Here is a 17,274-nt window from a genome sequence, read left to right as displayed (position 1 = left end):
CGGCCAATGGATGTTCTAAGAATACGTTTCACATGAAATAGTAACTGAAATTGGATCTTATCAGGTTAAATTTTGCATAATACAGGAATTAGTATATTGCAGCTAGTCTTGGATTTGTCACTAATATGAAATACTAACTAAATGAATTAAACAGCCCATATTCAGCAATATGATTGTGAGGCAGTATGGAGGCTTTGTTTAAAATAAAATCTGAAAAAAATCAAGATTACTATCTTGTTTTGTTATATTTTACTTCTTGTTATTTCTTAGTCACAATTCTGTCCCTGAAGTTTTATGGCAATCGCTTAATTTTCTTAAAATGTGAGATGACTATATTACACTTAGTACAAGGATAATATGACAATTGTCTGATTTATGTTGTACTTATGAAAGATTTATCTCTTTCCTGTCTGCTTCATACCTAAATACATGGAATAACACCACTCACTGGTAAGAGCAGGAGGTATTTATATCAAATTTAATTCCAGTATAAAGTGTGGAGAATATCCATGTTATCTGTTGGGTTTGGAGCTTGTTCAATGCTTTCTAATTTTAATTGTAACTTTTTGCATGATGAAGGAGTAGATAGCAAAGAGAAAGAATCCCAAGTATAATCAAATGTGGGGCAAAATAGCTACTAAAAATTAGACATTAAGAAATGCTGATCTAACCACATTTATTAATCACTGTTTTACCCCACAACTAAAATCATGCTTCTCTGCCCAAAAAAGGTCATGTGCATTGGTTTGCATTAGATAGTTGCTCTGTAGGAACGTCTCTCTGACAAAGCTGCCATGCTGATCATTCTGCATTTTCCTTTGTGTGAATGCTCTTAGTTCAAACCGTATATATGCATGTTAGCACAAGCACCAGTGAAGTTTTCACAGCTCTAAGCCATGTGCATATGAAATGGACTTGCATGTGGTATTGAGAACTTAATTTTGCATGAAATATTTTCATTTATACACCAAAAGGCTAATACTGCCCTCAGACAAATATGTTTGACTCCTGTCAATATTTAATGGGAGTTTTATGTGAATATCTGAAGGCAGAATTTGATCCAATCTCTTTCTTTTTCATTTCATGACTGAAAACTGCATAGAAATTAGAAAACTCAATCCTTTTTCTCCTTTGAAATATGAAATGCATGAATAATTTACATTTATATATATATATGTACACATTATATACACACATACTATATATATAAATAATAGTAGAGAATATGTTTCAAAAGATGCTTTTAATTCTCATCAGTAATGTATTTAAGAATTAAGGACAAGTGAAAAAAAAAAACAACTTTTAACCTCAGGAATATTACTGTGCTTAGACTAAATAAACTTGCTTTCCTAAACAAAATCCTGCACTTCTTACTGAAGACAAGAAGATAATGTTTTATGCTCATTTGAAATGGCTAAACTTAAAAGTAGCTTTAAAGATCTTCTGGTGAAACATTGCTTATTTGTTCATTTGTTCCTTTCTGCTTCAATTCTACATCTCTGATTATATTTCATTGCATAATGTATTTTGATAAAAACAGTTCCATGTAATTATGCATGGACTGGATAAACAGGATTTGGGATTTATTTTAATCTGGATAAAAATCTTCAGTGTACAGAATAAGCATAATTTAAATCATATCCCTATGGTATATATTGGCAAAGTTAAATTACAAAATAATTACAAAATTACAATGTATATTGTTTCATGAAAGAGCTCTCCAGTCCCAAAGATTCAAAGATATTTTTAGCTTTTTTTAAGCTATCCTGTTCTGTTTTTCCTAAACTCTCTTTGTCTTCTTTTTCCCCTTCATTCCAATGTTATCCATCCAGCTGATAATAGCATGCCTGTGATGCTTCTTTTAGAAAGATGGCATATTTAGTGTTTGAGATCCTCTTTTAAGTTATGCATGTATTTTTAATACACACCCCTTCCATGGATCTTCTGTGCATCAGAATAGCTTTATTAATTTATGAAGGAAAGAAAGAAACAAAGAAAGAAAGAAAGAGAAAGAAATTCAAAGATATATATGTGGGACAAACTTTGGAAAGTGTTTAGCCAAATGTACATGTTAATTAAAATTTTATATGTGGAACAGGTACATTTTTAGGTTTAGATTTGGTACCATGAAAGGAGGTAGCAAGTAAGCATTTTTACATACAAATTTACAGAACCTTCCCCTGAAAGTGTCTAAGCAAATGGTTTGTTTTCCACTTGTGACTAGTCTTCAATCTGGCTCACGCAAGCACAACAGAGCACATACCTAACCTTGAAGGTTCACAACCAAGTAAAGAGCAGGTTTCATCATTGCTTTGGTAAGGCTTTCTTTTTTAATGGAAAATTGGCCACTGGATGACATCACCACAGTAGTTATACTTGTTTTTCCTCCTGATATGACCACTGCTTATGCCCAAATGAATTCTGCATCTACAGTTACTGCTGGCAATGTCTTTGAACCAGAAAGATGGGAAAGAAAACTAAAGCTTCAAAAATAGCAAGGAGAACTTCCTTATAACATCCGAACAGTAATCAAAATTAGAAGTGTTTGGAATGAGAATTAGTTATACAGAAGGAATATGTAGTCATGGTGAAAAGTGGTGCCAGCCTCTAAGTGTCATAATGGAAACCATAAGATGTATAAGTCTACCAAAAAGTGTCTCAGATATGACTAACTGTAGAGTTCTTGCATATTCTATAACAAAATTAGTTAATAAATATGAATGACTGTATTCAATCAAGTTACAGAAAACAGGATCTAATAGAAAAAAGCAGAGTTTCAATCTATTTGCAAATTAACTGGTCTTTTATTAGTTTTTCACTGCATTATATTTTGTGGTCAAAGGTCTCACAAATAAGAGCAATTAACAACTTTCCAGCCACCCTTGTATTTCTGGAAATACATGATCTAGTCAGCTTCCAACTTCTACAGATATGAAAAACTTTTCTCTTGAAGCAAGCTAGTGGTTCAAGAAGCTGAAATCATTTCTGTCCACCTCACCAAATAGCGTAACATGTCTCAGAGATCACCTTTCAGATGTACGCAGAAATTGCAATAAGATTATAGATGAAGAACGATCTGCTGCAAGTCCAAGTAATTTGAACATAAAAATGTCACACAAATCTGTATCATGGCAATGACTGAAAGCAAAAGATTCTACACCTTGATACAGCTGTCATTCATTAAATCTCGCTGAAAGGTGAATTAGCTCATCATTACATGCCGCTTCTTTTTTAACTGTTTTAAGGACCTCCTTCATATTCTACTAAAAAAAAAACACACACACAAACACAAAAAAAACCCAAAACTTGACTCTGCAACATTTCCTCAATGAAGAAGAGGAATCATACACTTGGAATCAGTATCAGAAAAAAGTCCTTGGTTTACATGGGAGTCGAAGAAGCACTGAAACAGATTTATTGCCATCTGGGATCTTGTCCATTCTTTTCTAATTTGTGAAAGCCCTTGGAAATGCTTTGGCTTTTTGCTTATAGAAATAGTTACTTCTGTAATTAACTATCACAGAAATAGTAAATTCTATTTTTTTTTCCAGAAATAGAGCAAGGCCAAGTTAGAGGGATTTAGCCTAAATGAAGCTGTTACTAAAAAGTAAAATGTCTTTCTGTGACTGAGCCTCTCTTCCTGTCAGAAGGGACAGCTATTAGGGGACTGAGATCCTAATTCAAGATCCATGCAGTTCAATTTGTCTAGGTAGACAGTTTCAGATAAGTGCTACAATTAGATTGCAAAAGGAACACATTGCAATGGACAATAATATCTTGTATTTTCAATAAAAAACAAACATATGGGTTATATCACCCGATTTATGAGTTAATATGAATTAATTTCACTCGTTCTCACAGAACAAACTAAAGCACAGCCTAGATGACCACTAGATTATAGTCTGTTCCTTCGGGAATCAACTGACTAGATAGAGCTATGGGAAAAAATGATTCATTTATAGACTGATATTTTAAGAACTAAAAAAGTGAAAAAGTGTAAGTAAAATACAGAAACTTTCTGTAAAAGCTATCCATATAGATATAGATATAGATACATACATACTTCACAGTGTTTTCCTAATTTGTTAGCTAAAAGACAGCCAAGATGTTAATTTTGAATATAAATCTTTGTTAAAATGAACTATCCAAGCACAAGTTTGCTGACTATAAGTAGTTGAAAATTTCTTCTGCTAATTGTTCAAGAGCTTTATTCAGCATTTAGTGATGCCAATGACAAAATATTGGGAGATCTATCTGATACAGATCAGTAGAAAAGACATGGAGTATGTTCAGTCTAAGACCACAGTTCAAGGTGGTTTTGCTGCTGAAAGAGGACATTTCAGATTCTTGGGCCTTCAGCTTTTCATTTTTTTTTTTTTTTTTTTTGCTGGGTTCATATTTAGGTGGATCAGATGATATAGGGCAGGAATAAACACATAATATGAGGAAGAACCAGACTTCCTTTTTCAGTTTGTGACAGCTTAAATTGTCAGCTGAGTTTGAAGGTCTACCTTTATCTTTCTCTCTATGTATTGGACGCTTGCACACTCAACACCAAGCCTGACTCTGATCCCAGGACTAGAAAGGCTTATCCAAAACAATCTTGAACAAGAAGGCCTCTAACAGGCCCACAGCTTTGCTCCCTTCTGCCCTCTCCATCTGCTGCCTGCCATCTTACATTTGATCCCACCTACATTTCAACAGAGAAAATGGAAGACAGAGGAGTATTATATGCAGAGTTCAAGGAATATCTTTGATTGCTGGTTGGGACTGTTGTATTTGGACAGTTACTGTTTTAGGCGTCAAAAGAGAAAAAAAAACAAGCAAAAAAGGAATGCATGAAAGCAACTTTTACATGACAGAGAGAAATTATGTACTAAACAGAAAGAAAGTAAGTTTCTATGGACAAAACACAACTGTAGGCAATGTGCTTACCACAGCAAGTACATAAAGAAAATATTCTTCTTGAAATAACTTGAGCTGGAGAGAAAGTGTGTAGAGGAAAATCAAAATAAAAGACAGTTTATACTAGTCTCTAAGGTAAGAGAAATACCCCTTTCATTTGACACCAGTCAAGACAACTCAAGCCAAGGCTTATGCTTCCTGCATGCCTTTATCATGAACAAAGAAAACTAGAGATATGTTCAACAGATTTTAAACCAAATGAGTCAACAAGCAGCTGTTAGCCTAATGCATGAAAGTGTAAGGCTGTTCCAGTACACTTCTTACTGCACTGGATCTGACATGATTTAAAACTTAGGAAAAGCATCTACTGTGATTATACTGAAATTTGTATCAGTCACTGTCCTGCCATGTTTGACTTTACTGCTGTACTTTGGCATTTCCTATTATCAATACTGACCCACAAATAAAATAATAAAAAAATACAAGAATGTGACAATATTTCCATGTTTAATGTCAGATAGCTAATATCCCAATTTGCCTTTGTTTGGATGCTTTTTAAATATTTCGTGTGGGACAGATGCCAAAACTTATTCCAGAACTGAAGAGAGAGAATCCAAACATCGTCATGAATCTTATCATTGACTCAAATGTAACAGTCTTCACTGATCCAAACATTTCATAGTTGTCTGAGGTCATAGCACAGAGATGTCTCCAGTTCTGTTGTCACAAATGCATCTGATGATAGATGTATCAGCAACAGCAAGTTGTCATCTTGAAAAAGAGTGGTTCATGCAACAGGACTCCCTCTCCATTTATAATAAGACCACACTCTTCAAGATAATATGAATCACATCTTTACTATCCTCACTAAACTTCAATTGCTTATTGCATGTAAAATGTTTTACTTCTACCTGAATATCACTTTCCTCCTCTCTAAGCATGCCACATAGATAAACCAACGTTATCTGATATGGAGAAAATTTCATTCCAGACAGGGAGAGAAGATTGGACTCCACAACTGTCAAGGAGGAACAACTGAAGCCTGTGGTCACAAAATCATAGTTGTTATTATTTGGGGGGGGGGAGGGACACTGGAGGGTTTTTATGCTACCTTTTTAGAGTAAAACTTGTTTACTGTTTTAGAGTATCTTGAATTATGCATGAGTTCCAATTCTTGTGATTCTTGTTTCTAACGATGAAAATCTAGGCTTTTTCTCAGCAGGGCAGGATGGAGACATTGTTGAGGAGATATTGAGTGTAACAATACATGGCACAAAAGAATGGATCAATTAAAATTGAAATCTATATAAATCTTTATTCAAATGATTTAGTAATTTCAGATTTATCATTGAGCAGAATGCTTTTTAAAGAGCAATTTCTAGCTTTATGGGTTTCAATTTTTTTTTAATCACCTAATTCTGGAGTCATGCAAATTCAAAATTATTTTGGCTTTAATCTTTTAGTGAAGATTTAAAAGGAAAGAGAAAAGGTATTTAAATTTTTTCTGATCACTTTGAAGTGTGATTTTTATGCATTTAAAGACCCAGAAACCTAATAACAAATGAAAAGAGGTGAAATACAGTATTTTAATTTTATTGTTTTTCAGCTAATCCCAGGATTTTGAAGAACATATGGATTATTTTCTAACATTTAGAGTTATCAGTATGCGTACCTATATTTCTATTTACATTCATTCCCTCACTATAATAACATGAGTTTCGATAAGATTGTTCCTATTCTACACAAAGATGTCTGTGATAATCAGATACTTCTATATTAACATAAGCTAAAATTTAGGAACATGAAATATTTTCACAAAGATTAATGAAAATATGAATACTAGAAATGTACATGGAGGCTTGGGTTAGCAAGAATAGAGAATAGAGAACTTAATTTAGAAATATCTGATTCTGTATAAGTACTAACTACTGGCCATGGATTAAATACTTTACTATATGCAACATGAGTGTCATGGTAAACTCCTTTTAGTAATACAGTATATAGCAGTGTTTTAACTAATTTGTCTTCAAATCAGCTTTTTTACTGGATTTCCAAACCTGTGTTAGCAGAGTAATCTCCAAATCGCTGTTGGAAATCAATAGTATTTGGGCATGCGTCTTCCTTCTAGACATTTGACAATTGCAATGTTAAAGAGTAAATATTCTTCCTCTATGGCATATAACAACTGTTTTAGAATGTAAGCTCCGTGGGGCAGGGATTTTTTCATCATAGGTTCTTAAACAGAAGCTACTATATTTCAGATGCTATTGACATATAAATAACTATTAACTAATACAATAATAGATACAAAATAGATAATAAAACAATAATAGAACAGTTTCATATTAAGTCTAAATTAATTATCAAAATAACTGTTTCTTTAAAAAAAAAAAACAAAGTATCTTCAGAAATATAAACCAACAAACATGGTCTGCATGGTTTTTGCTTAATGGTAAAGTACAACCCCTTGAAAAATAAGATAAATAGAAGCTGATGTGAAAAACTGAATCTGCTTTATCCTGAGGCTGTACTCCTGAGATTCTAACAATTCAAATACATTGTCCTGTATTTTCCATTACCTCTGAATTTAAAATATGTTTCACATTTTGCATCCTATAAAAATGGAGGTCTTCTAAATTTTATTCAAATAGAAGTATAACAAAAGAATTACATAATTCAAAATAGGTCTTTTTTACTCACATGACAAGAGAAAATTTTCAAAATAAACATCTGCAACTTTTCTCCAAATGTGCCATTGACCAGACATATTTAGATATTAGTTTCTCACTATCGTTCAGCAAATAAATTGCTACAACCCACAATACTTTTATTTGAACATAATTGAATTAAAATAAATAGAGTAATTATATACTAAGCCATTTCTGGTAATGTGATAGATAATGAGAACAGAGGGGTACCATACAAGCTTTTCATTTTTCATGTTTTCTTTTGCTTGTTGTTGAATGCTGGCTTTTTTGAGGATGTATAAATTCCATGTGATAGTGTCCTTTAAGTTGCGAAATTTTTGTATAAATTTGTGTTATAACATTCTGTTTGTTATTTCACAGTACTGATTTCCATTAGCAATCAGAAACATTCCAAATACAGTTAAAGGTACTAATATTCTATTTGTAAATCACAGCTTGGCTTGTGTGCACAAAAGCCTCTTATTAGAAATGTATTCTTCTACATTAGCAAGGGATACCAGTAATAAGTATCTTTATGCAATAAGAGTGAGTTCACAGACCTTTATTGTGCTGAAGTAAGAATGAATCCAGCAAGAAGTGAATGTATTTTATATAATTATATATGTATTTATACCATATAGGCTTATATTTTTGTAGAAAAGTAGTATGTAATTTAAGTAAGAATGAATCAATAGACTGCTTTAATAACAAAAAGACACATGCTTTCATACAACTAGTACTATCAGTTCATGTTGTATCCTTAGAAATATGCAATGCATGTAGCCTGCCACCTTGCACCTCCAGGGAAAGCATATGACCCATTAACTTCGTAACAGGAGATATTAGGATTTAACTGAAGGTGCATATTAATTTCCTGAACTCAATGCATATAGTCATGAGGTGGACTCCCTTTGAAGTTACCGGGAAAAAATTTTATTGACTCTAAAAGAAGTAGAGGCAATGCAATGCTAAACAATCTACAAAAGCTCATACCTAATGACCAAGTTGTAAGTAGCTTACTTTTTTTCCTTCTAAACAAAATTAACATGTTGCCATGGTAACCCTGAGGAATCCTGTGGTTCTGCTTCAGGCAAACTCCTGCTATTCTGAGGAACGGATGAGCAAGGACCATAGGAACTGGCCCTGTGGTTTCTTGAACTTATCATCTACTCCTGTAAATTTGCATTATTGTTTCAGTGGCACATGTTGTTTTTTCTCATAAAAACCTAAGTCATACTCTTGCAAACAGACTATATTTAACATTAAAATGCCCTCTAACTGAAAAATATTTCAGATAGCTCTCATTTTACAAATGTCATAGTTATTTCAGGAAAAAGCCATCTTATATTAAGTATAATACCTTTTATAGTTAATGCAAATTATTAGTCCAAACAGGTGAGATCCAGTGAAGACTCTCCCTTTATTAACTGTGTTATTTGTTATTTTACTGCAGTATATTCATTCATATACCTTGATATCATTTTTTACAATTAAAGAAATTTTAATCCTGAATTTTTTCACCACTACATTTGAACTCTATTAGTATTCACATCGTGTGAACTTTGCAGTATAGATTAAGCCACACATTTGTTTGAAATACTGTGATAGTCCTTAGGACCACCTCAATTAGTACGTCACTTCCTCCTTTCTGGACAGGAAGAAAACATTAAAGATTATCTAAAGCAACTTTTACAGCATTCATATGAAATCTTTATGTTTGTCTTTCCAGGTTCTGAAGGGGTTTCCAGAATGCTTACAAGCTGACATTTGTCTGCACCTCAATCAAAACTTGCTTCAGAATTGCAAAGCTTTCCGGGGAGCCAGTAAAGGCTGCCTTCGAGCTTTGGCTATGAAATTTAAGACAACACATGCACCTCCTGGAGACACTTTAGTGCACTGTGGAGATGTTCTCACCGCTCTTTACTTTGTGTCAAGGGGCTCCATTGAAATCCTTAAGAGTGACATTGTTGTAGCCATTCTTGGTAAGTAGATTACTAAAGCACATGTTAAAAGAGGCAGGGGTCTGAAAAGAAATGTCCACTGATGTTCCTGGGGTAGAAGATCTATGAATCTTTTAGTCATTGTTATTTAAAATCAAGCTGCTGAATAATTTGTTCAAGAGCAAAGTCTACAATACTCTAAGAATTCATGGGGATCAAAGAGCCCAAGACATGTAATACATAGAAGTAGCAGTGAGGCAGGCTTATCCCTAGGTAAGTGGTAAACTGCATGTTGAGGCAAGCCGTTTTCAAATTACTCTAGTCTTGAATATGTTACATCAACCAAATTTGTGTACAGCTTTTTCTTGAATTACTAGAAAAGCATATAAGGGTACTGAGACTTATAGACTCCATATATGCTAACTGGAGGAAAACATGTACATAATTTAGATATTCTCATTGTCATCTGGAGGCTTTCAGAAGTGTCTGCTTCTGCCCACTAGGCACATAGAAAAGGAGGAGAATAACAGATTAAGCTGATATAGATTGGTACTTAAATTTAATAACACTTAATAGCACTTATTTAACTTATACTTCTAGTTAACATGTTCTTGTTTGTGTTGCATGGTGGGATCATTTGTTTTCTTACCAGCCTGATGATTATCCTAAGAAAAGTGGCTCAGAACAATGATTTATCCAGCCAGGAGCTCCTCCCCAGCCACTGATGGCTTCTAATAGTCTCCATCCTTGGAGATATTCAAAAGCCATCTGGACCTGATCCTGGGCAACATTTTCTAGGTGACCCTGCTTGCACAGGAGGGTTGGACTAGATGATCTCTAGAGGTCCCTTCCAACCTCAACTATTCTGTGATTTTGTGATATAGAACTATGAGGAATTTATTAGCTATTGCAATTTCACAAGAAAAATAACTAAAACCATTACAAGTAAGACTGCTGATTTGTTACTTCAATTTAATATCAGGCAATAAGAATTGAAAGATTGATTGAACGGATGAGCAAGGATTTTGCTATACTGAAACATACAACTATAACATCATTAAGATCTTCTCCTTTCTATTTGTTATCCACTGTGGGAAGTTACAGCTGGAAAAGTAGATGAAGCAACATGTGAACTGGTAGCAATATGTTTCTATTAATCCACTTGTGACTGATTATTCAGCTAGTACTTTGCAGGGTAGATATGTGAGAAGAAATGCAAAGGTGTGTCTGCTGTTATCCGTCCCGAGGTTAAGATAGCATTATCAAGATAATTTGTCATCTCATACTGTTATATCTCATCAACTGGGCCAGTTTTAGGCATAAGCAATGTAGGGAGAATTCAAGTATAACACTGTAAAGTTTTTACTTACCTGTATGAATGTCTTCCCGTGATTGTGAACAGTGTGGTCCATCAAGGATTTCTTCTCTTACATCGAACACATGTAAATGACTGTAGCACTGACAGTCAAGAAAATTTGACAGGTTCATGAATTCATGATTTTTTTCATGGATTGAAAATGCAGACTGGTCAAGTTTTCCATGTTATGCACCTAAGATCCTCAGCCTCCTCTTGCACTGCATTGCTTCAGCAGCAGAACCCCAGGTAGTGGCAGTACGATGGCTCTGCCTCTGCCAACCCACAGCTCCTGAGACCACAGGCCACAGGTTGGAGTCCCACTTCCCTGCAGAGCGGGGGGTCCAAGGTAGGACAGAGACAGTCATGCATGATTGCAACTGAAGGGAACTGCAATGTGGGCCCACATCTGTTGAATGACCCATGAGGCAGGAGCCTGCCTCATGGCTGGCTCCAGTCCATGATGAGTATTGTGAAGAACCTGTTAAAAAAGAATGTAAAATAATACAAATAAAAATTAGCCTGCAGTAATACCACATAGAATCCTAACAAAGATTATCAATACTTAGATGAACATTTTTAATTATTTCTTCTTATTGAAAAACGTGCATGGAAATGGATATAAAAACTCTCAATGTTTTGTTCTCTGTGGGGGAAAAGAGTTCAGTTCCACAGAAGTATCAAGGACAGTTTCCACCTTGAATAGGTACTCAACTTCATCACAGAAGTCAGGGGTTCTGAGGAATATTGTCCACCTTTTTGCCTCCCAGTTTTCCTGAACTCGTCTGCTGATGATTAACATCTGATTATTACTGACCTGACAGAAGTAATTCTGTGTCGAATCCTTAGGACAGATAATGGCTGTCAGCCTAGTTGAATCTACCACCTCTTTCAGTAATTACAATATAAAAATATAGATATATGTAACATTTAAAAATATCTCAGAGTAGTCATCTTACAAAGAAGGTGCTATATGCCTTGGATAGGGACTCCGACATTAGTAAACATTAAGGTCAAAAGGACTATTAGATTATCTTGGCTAACCTCTGTTATGTAACTGACTCCTGCAACATTTCATACTTTTAACTATCTGTTGTGTCTAATGAATTTTGTTTAATGAAAGCAAAATGTTCAGAAAAGCAATGAGTTTTGATCTGAAGACATAACGAGATGAAGAAGTGATCACTTTTCTTGGCAGTTTATTTCCATAGTTAATCACTTTTATTGTTAAAAATGTGTGCTTTATTTCCAGTATGAAATTATCTTTCTTCAATTTCTTCCCTTGGTTCTTGCCGTGCATTCCTCATTCTATTCTAGATGCATTTAGTGCCCAGCAATTTTTCCTCTCTGTAAGGATGTATGCAATATTATCAAGTTAACCTCTTCATCTTCCTTCTTCCTGCCAGACTGTGCTCTTTAAGACCCTCACTATAACTCATCCCTCATCCCTCCAGCTCTTGAATTATTTTTTGTGCCTCTCGGCTGCTTGCTTACCCAATTCACAACTTCCTTTTAAAAAAAATGGAGAAACTAGAACTATTTGCAATAAGCTAGTATAAAACCCACAGATGTTTGACCACAAGACAAAATCGCCTCTGTGTCCTCCCTCACTGGCCTATTGCTGCTTGGTTGCTGTGACCACTAGCCTTTGCCATCAGTGCTTTCCCAGGCAGAACCCCCCGACTTTGCAGGTATACCCTGCAGCCTTTGGTTTAAAGGATAGTTTGCTCTCATCTGTGGCTGCAGCTGCTCTGCATTTATGAAGGTTAGGTGCAGATTTGGGGAAAACAAGCAATCAAATATTGATAAGAATTCTAGCAAACAGGTACTGTGACTGTGTCAACACTGACAGAAGACTTGTAAAAGTATCAAAATAAAACCAGCCATGTTTGTTAAGCATCTTCAAAACAAATTTCTTAAAATAAAGTTCCAGGGCAGACTGAAGTCTATACTGAAATACAGAAATTACGTCTTTGTCAACATAAGAATATGACTTAAATCAAAAATAATACTTTTATAAGAAAGTACTGAAGATACTGCTCTAGAACTGTTGTTTTGGCAGAACTGAAGAAAAATTGTGACCAAGCTGAATTTTTCTTTCATTTAGTCTAGTTCTATGCCTATACAATTTCATTGATTTTAATACTACTACTTTTGATTTGCATCAACATATGTACTCCGGTAGTCAAATTGTATCACGTCATATAAAATCAAGTATTCGGAGTCACTATAATGAAGAAATACATCATTCAATTTAATGCCTTTCTCATATTTAAAATAATAATCTCCATCTAATTTTCTTTCTGCAGGGAAAAATGACATTTTTGGAGAGATGGTACATCTTTATGCAAAACCAGGAAAGTCAAATGCAGATGTGAGAGCTTTAACATACTGTGACTTGCATAAGATCCAACGAGAAGACCTGCTGGAAGTTTTGGATATGTACCCTGAATTTTCTGATCTCTTCCTCACCAATCTAGAATTAACTTTCAATCTGAGAGATGAAAGCGCAAAGGTACATACAATAAGTGGGGTTTTTTTTCCTTAATACTAGTCAGAATCTACAGCAAGTAACAAAACTTGAAAACAGTAATTGAAAAACCAAGGTTAGAAAAATTAAAAGGAAAAAGCCCGAGGCCAAATCCTATTTTAAAAAAATAACCTCACCTGATTGCTCCTACTGAAGTCAGTTAAACTCGGCAGAAGTCAATGAAATGATTCAGATAATGTTAATCTAAAAGGATTTGGTTCTATATTTAATTAATATTAAAGTTTCAGCCAGAGGGATTTTGAATGTTTTTTTTAAGCCATGGAAAATACGTTTTTTTTTCAGTAAGTGGGACTATAATGTGGGTCACTGCAAGGGGAACTTTTGACACTAAATATATTTGTACAATCATAAAATAAACATCAATCAGATTATCCAGATCCATTCTGTTTCTAACAATACAGAATATTTAATTGCCTTTCAAATCTAAATTTTTAATTCTCTTATCTTGGACTGCATCCTACGTGCCAGTAGACTAAAAGCATGCAAGGGACATTTCGAAGTTTACTCACTGTTAGCCCTTTACTTTCCGCATTCTTCCAGTTTGCAGGGATTTCTTGGTTTCTTCTTCCCACCGTGACTCCCATAAATGTCCTCTTTTGTCCAGAATGTGCCTCCAAGAAAGTGAAAAAATTGTAGCATTGCTAGTGCTTCTCAGATTGCTGGGCTCAGTCTGAGTTGGGAAAGCAAGGGGAAGCTGGCCAGAAGATTGCTGGACACAGGGGGGAGGAAAAACTATTGCCCAGCTAATGGGGTTCTGTCTCTAGAAAGTTGCAGGGTACACTAGCCCTGGCCACTAAACCTGAACTACATCACTCACAGAATGGGTAGTTTATATTTCATTATTTCTGAGATAATGCCATTTTGTGGTGTTATGCCGTACTTTGAAGGAAAAATGTACAGAGATTCAGTGAGAATGAACTAACATAATATGGCCTCAGAGGCCTTCTGAGAAACAAGGAGACAAAGAATTACAAGCTTTTGGCTGCAAATGGTAGGAAGCTTCTTACTAATCACATGTGGATCTTGGTTTAAAAAATTAAAATAGAACTACTGACCATAAATTTCATTTCTCTTTATCTTGAGCCTTTTTTCATGTAAGATTGTTCTGACCATAAAAGACCATTCTATTCTTTATTTTAAAACTTACTCTTTTGTGTTTATTGAAAAGGTCATCATTATTAATTATACATTAAATACATTATGATGAATTTATACTGTAGTGATAAATTTAAGCTAAAACTGAAAGCCCACATATTTGAAAATCTTTGAGGATAAATTCATATCGATGACTTTGGTCTCCTGAGCAATGATTCCCTGAAATTACATTGTCATCAATATTTCATCATTATTTTTTCTAAAGATCAGAGAAAATAGAAGTGAAAGAGCATCTACCTTTTGTGTCATGACGCAGAATAAACAAAGACTTCCCCCCTTGCTCATGTCCATTAGAAATTTTTCCATTATTATTTCTTACTGCTGTAACAACCAGTAAGAAAATATGACTAGACTTCACAGAGACATGGAGGACGGATTCATCCATGCCTCTGTACTTGCAGAATCACAGCTTTCACTAGCAGTTCCATTTGCCTTCTACTGATATTGTAATCCTCAAAATCTTCCCTAAAAAGAAGTGATGAGCATATTCTGGCCTTTGAAGCGTCCCTCTGATCCAGATTTTTTTATCTGAATAATAGGTGCATCTGCCTGAAACATCTGCTCCTGTCCTCCTTTATTTATGTAAAGTAGCTTTTTCCTTCTTCAGTTATTCTACCAATGGGCCACTACTGAAGCATCTTACCCACCCAGAATTACAAGGAGGGGAAGAGAGAAAGACAAAAACATTTCCCACTCCTTTTCCTCTGCCCTTCCTCTGCCCTATATGAAAATCTGCTTATTGATAATTGATAAGTAGCACAGGGAAGGGAAGAAGGCTGAAGCCAATGCAGTGGGTGTGTACACAAAGAGCACAACTGGCATTTTATCTGCTTATTTGCAGAATTTCTCACTACTTAAAATAAGTAGAAAGACGAGTTAAATGCATCTCGTATTTATTATGGCAACAAAAAGCACATCCATCTTCTAATACAATGGATAAAAAAGACACCATTGTGTTTAGCTATGGAAATACTATCTGAATGAACTGAATCAGACAGGGAGGGTCTAGAAAGATAAAAATAATGATGGTAAAATGCCTGGTGTTTATCAACCTTATAGTTATTATTGTAAAATGTAACCTTTATAATCATTACCATGTAATTAAACATCAAATCTAATTACAATCAGTTACCATATTACTGCCTGCAATAATACACATTCTCTGTGAGAGGTTATTTAGCTTTTTTTTTTCGTTTAATTTCTCTAAGCTTACTTAACCCACATCTGTGCAAATTTCTGGAGGCTGATAACATATGTCTGTATGTAAGCTTATCTATCTGGATACTTTTCTTTCACCATCAGGTGGTGACATTGCCAGATATACTCAATCTGCATGATCTTTTTAATGTTAGCACTGAGCAATACTATTAGTTAAGGGGAGGGGAGGTTGATGCAAACTTGTGTAACATTGCCTAAATATAAAGCTTGAACATGATTAACAGTCAATCACCTATTGAAAGCCTGCTCTCTTTAGATGGGACTAATCTGTCATTCTGTTTCATATTTCATTAATCAAGTCTGACCTCGTAATAAGATCACAAACTACTAATGATTCGGATGGAGATAACTGCAAACTACGAAGACGGAAATTGTCCTTTCAAAGTGAAATAGAGAAAGGTAATTAACTTCATTTCTTACATTAGACAGTACTGCTACATTATTCATTGGCATTTCACTTGGTAATATTGGGTACATTAGGGTCCCATGTTGGCTGTTATAGTAGCAGCTCTTGAGAATCCTGCTGAGCAGCAAAAACATTCTGTGCATTTTCCCCTACACAGCTATAAATGACTGGAGAAATCAGATTCACCTTCTCATAACTTCACAACTATCAATGTAGAGCTGTTCAAACATTCATCTACCTTGTTGTCCTTGATATAAATATATACATATATGTATGCTTATTATCTCTTAAACAATAACCATTTCCTGAAAACAATATTTTAAAACATTTGGAGAAACTTGATTATTTATTAGCAATGTTAGTTTCAAAATGCTTTGTTGAACTTTTGAACTTGATGCTAGGTAGTGTTTCTCCTGGAATTAAAATATTTTGTTTTCAGGACACAGTACGTTCACCGTAGCTGGATTTTGATTCATTTGGCAGTGTATAAGTGGTTGTCCTGGCAAGAGTTCAGGTAACATTTTCTGTGCTTACATTCGCCTTAGAGGCTTTGGGGAATAGAAATGAAATGGAAACTTCAGTGAAATATTAAATCATGTCACCAGTGTTCAGTGCTCCTAAATATCAGGGACCATAGATAGTAGCTGTGGTCAGACAGCAATAATCATGAAGACAGCTAAACTGACACTCACAAGTTTTTCATTTTTATGTGGGGAAAAGAATATTCCTTCAATAATTTTTTACTTCTATGGCCAAATGTTTTGTCTGACAAATTATTGTTTCTGGTATGTCTGTGTTTCATATTGTGTAGTTAAACCCTGATCCTATGTGCAACATCATACCAATTTCAGAGCCGCAGAATAGCTGATAATAAATGAGAACAATTTTAAAGGTACAGCAGGTATAATGGTGGATGAAGGAAAGCTTTAATTCAGAGCATGGCTACTCAGAACAATGACATTGCCATTCGATCAAAGAAGCATCTTTAGGGCAGGAAGCCAAGAGTGACAACAAATCTGTCAGGAAAATGTCCCCATGAAATATTCAATCTGCTCTTC

General features: G+C 34.7%; 1 protein-coding gene across 1 annotated transcript in view; it reads left to right on the top strand.

The window, feature by feature from the left end:
• KCNH7 (potassium voltage-gated channel subfamily H member 7) overlaps positions 1-17,274 on the top strand; it is a 229,548-nt gene that overhangs the window by 191,154 nt on the left and 21,120 nt on the right. Inside the window, exons 10-12 of the mRNA XM_062578534.1 lie at positions 9,322-9,574; positions 13,196-13,401; positions 16,110-16,209. Of these exons, the coding sequence (XP_062434518.1) occupies positions 9,322-9,574; positions 13,196-13,401; positions 16,110-16,209 (559 nt within the window). The remainder of the gene's footprint in view (positions 1-9,321; positions 9,575-13,195; positions 13,402-16,109; positions 16,210-17,274) is intronic.

This window comes from Rhea pennata, chromosome 6 (genome assembly GCF_028389875.1).
Source record: "Rhea pennata isolate bPtePen1 chromosome 6, bPtePen1.pri, whole genome shotgun sequence".
In the NCBI taxonomy this organism is placed as follows: domain Eukaryota; kingdom Metazoa; phylum Chordata; class Aves; order Rheiformes; family Rheidae; genus Rhea; species Rhea pennata.
The sequence above is the reverse complement of the archived record's forward strand: the minus strand, read 5'-3'. Positions and strand labels throughout refer to the sequence as shown.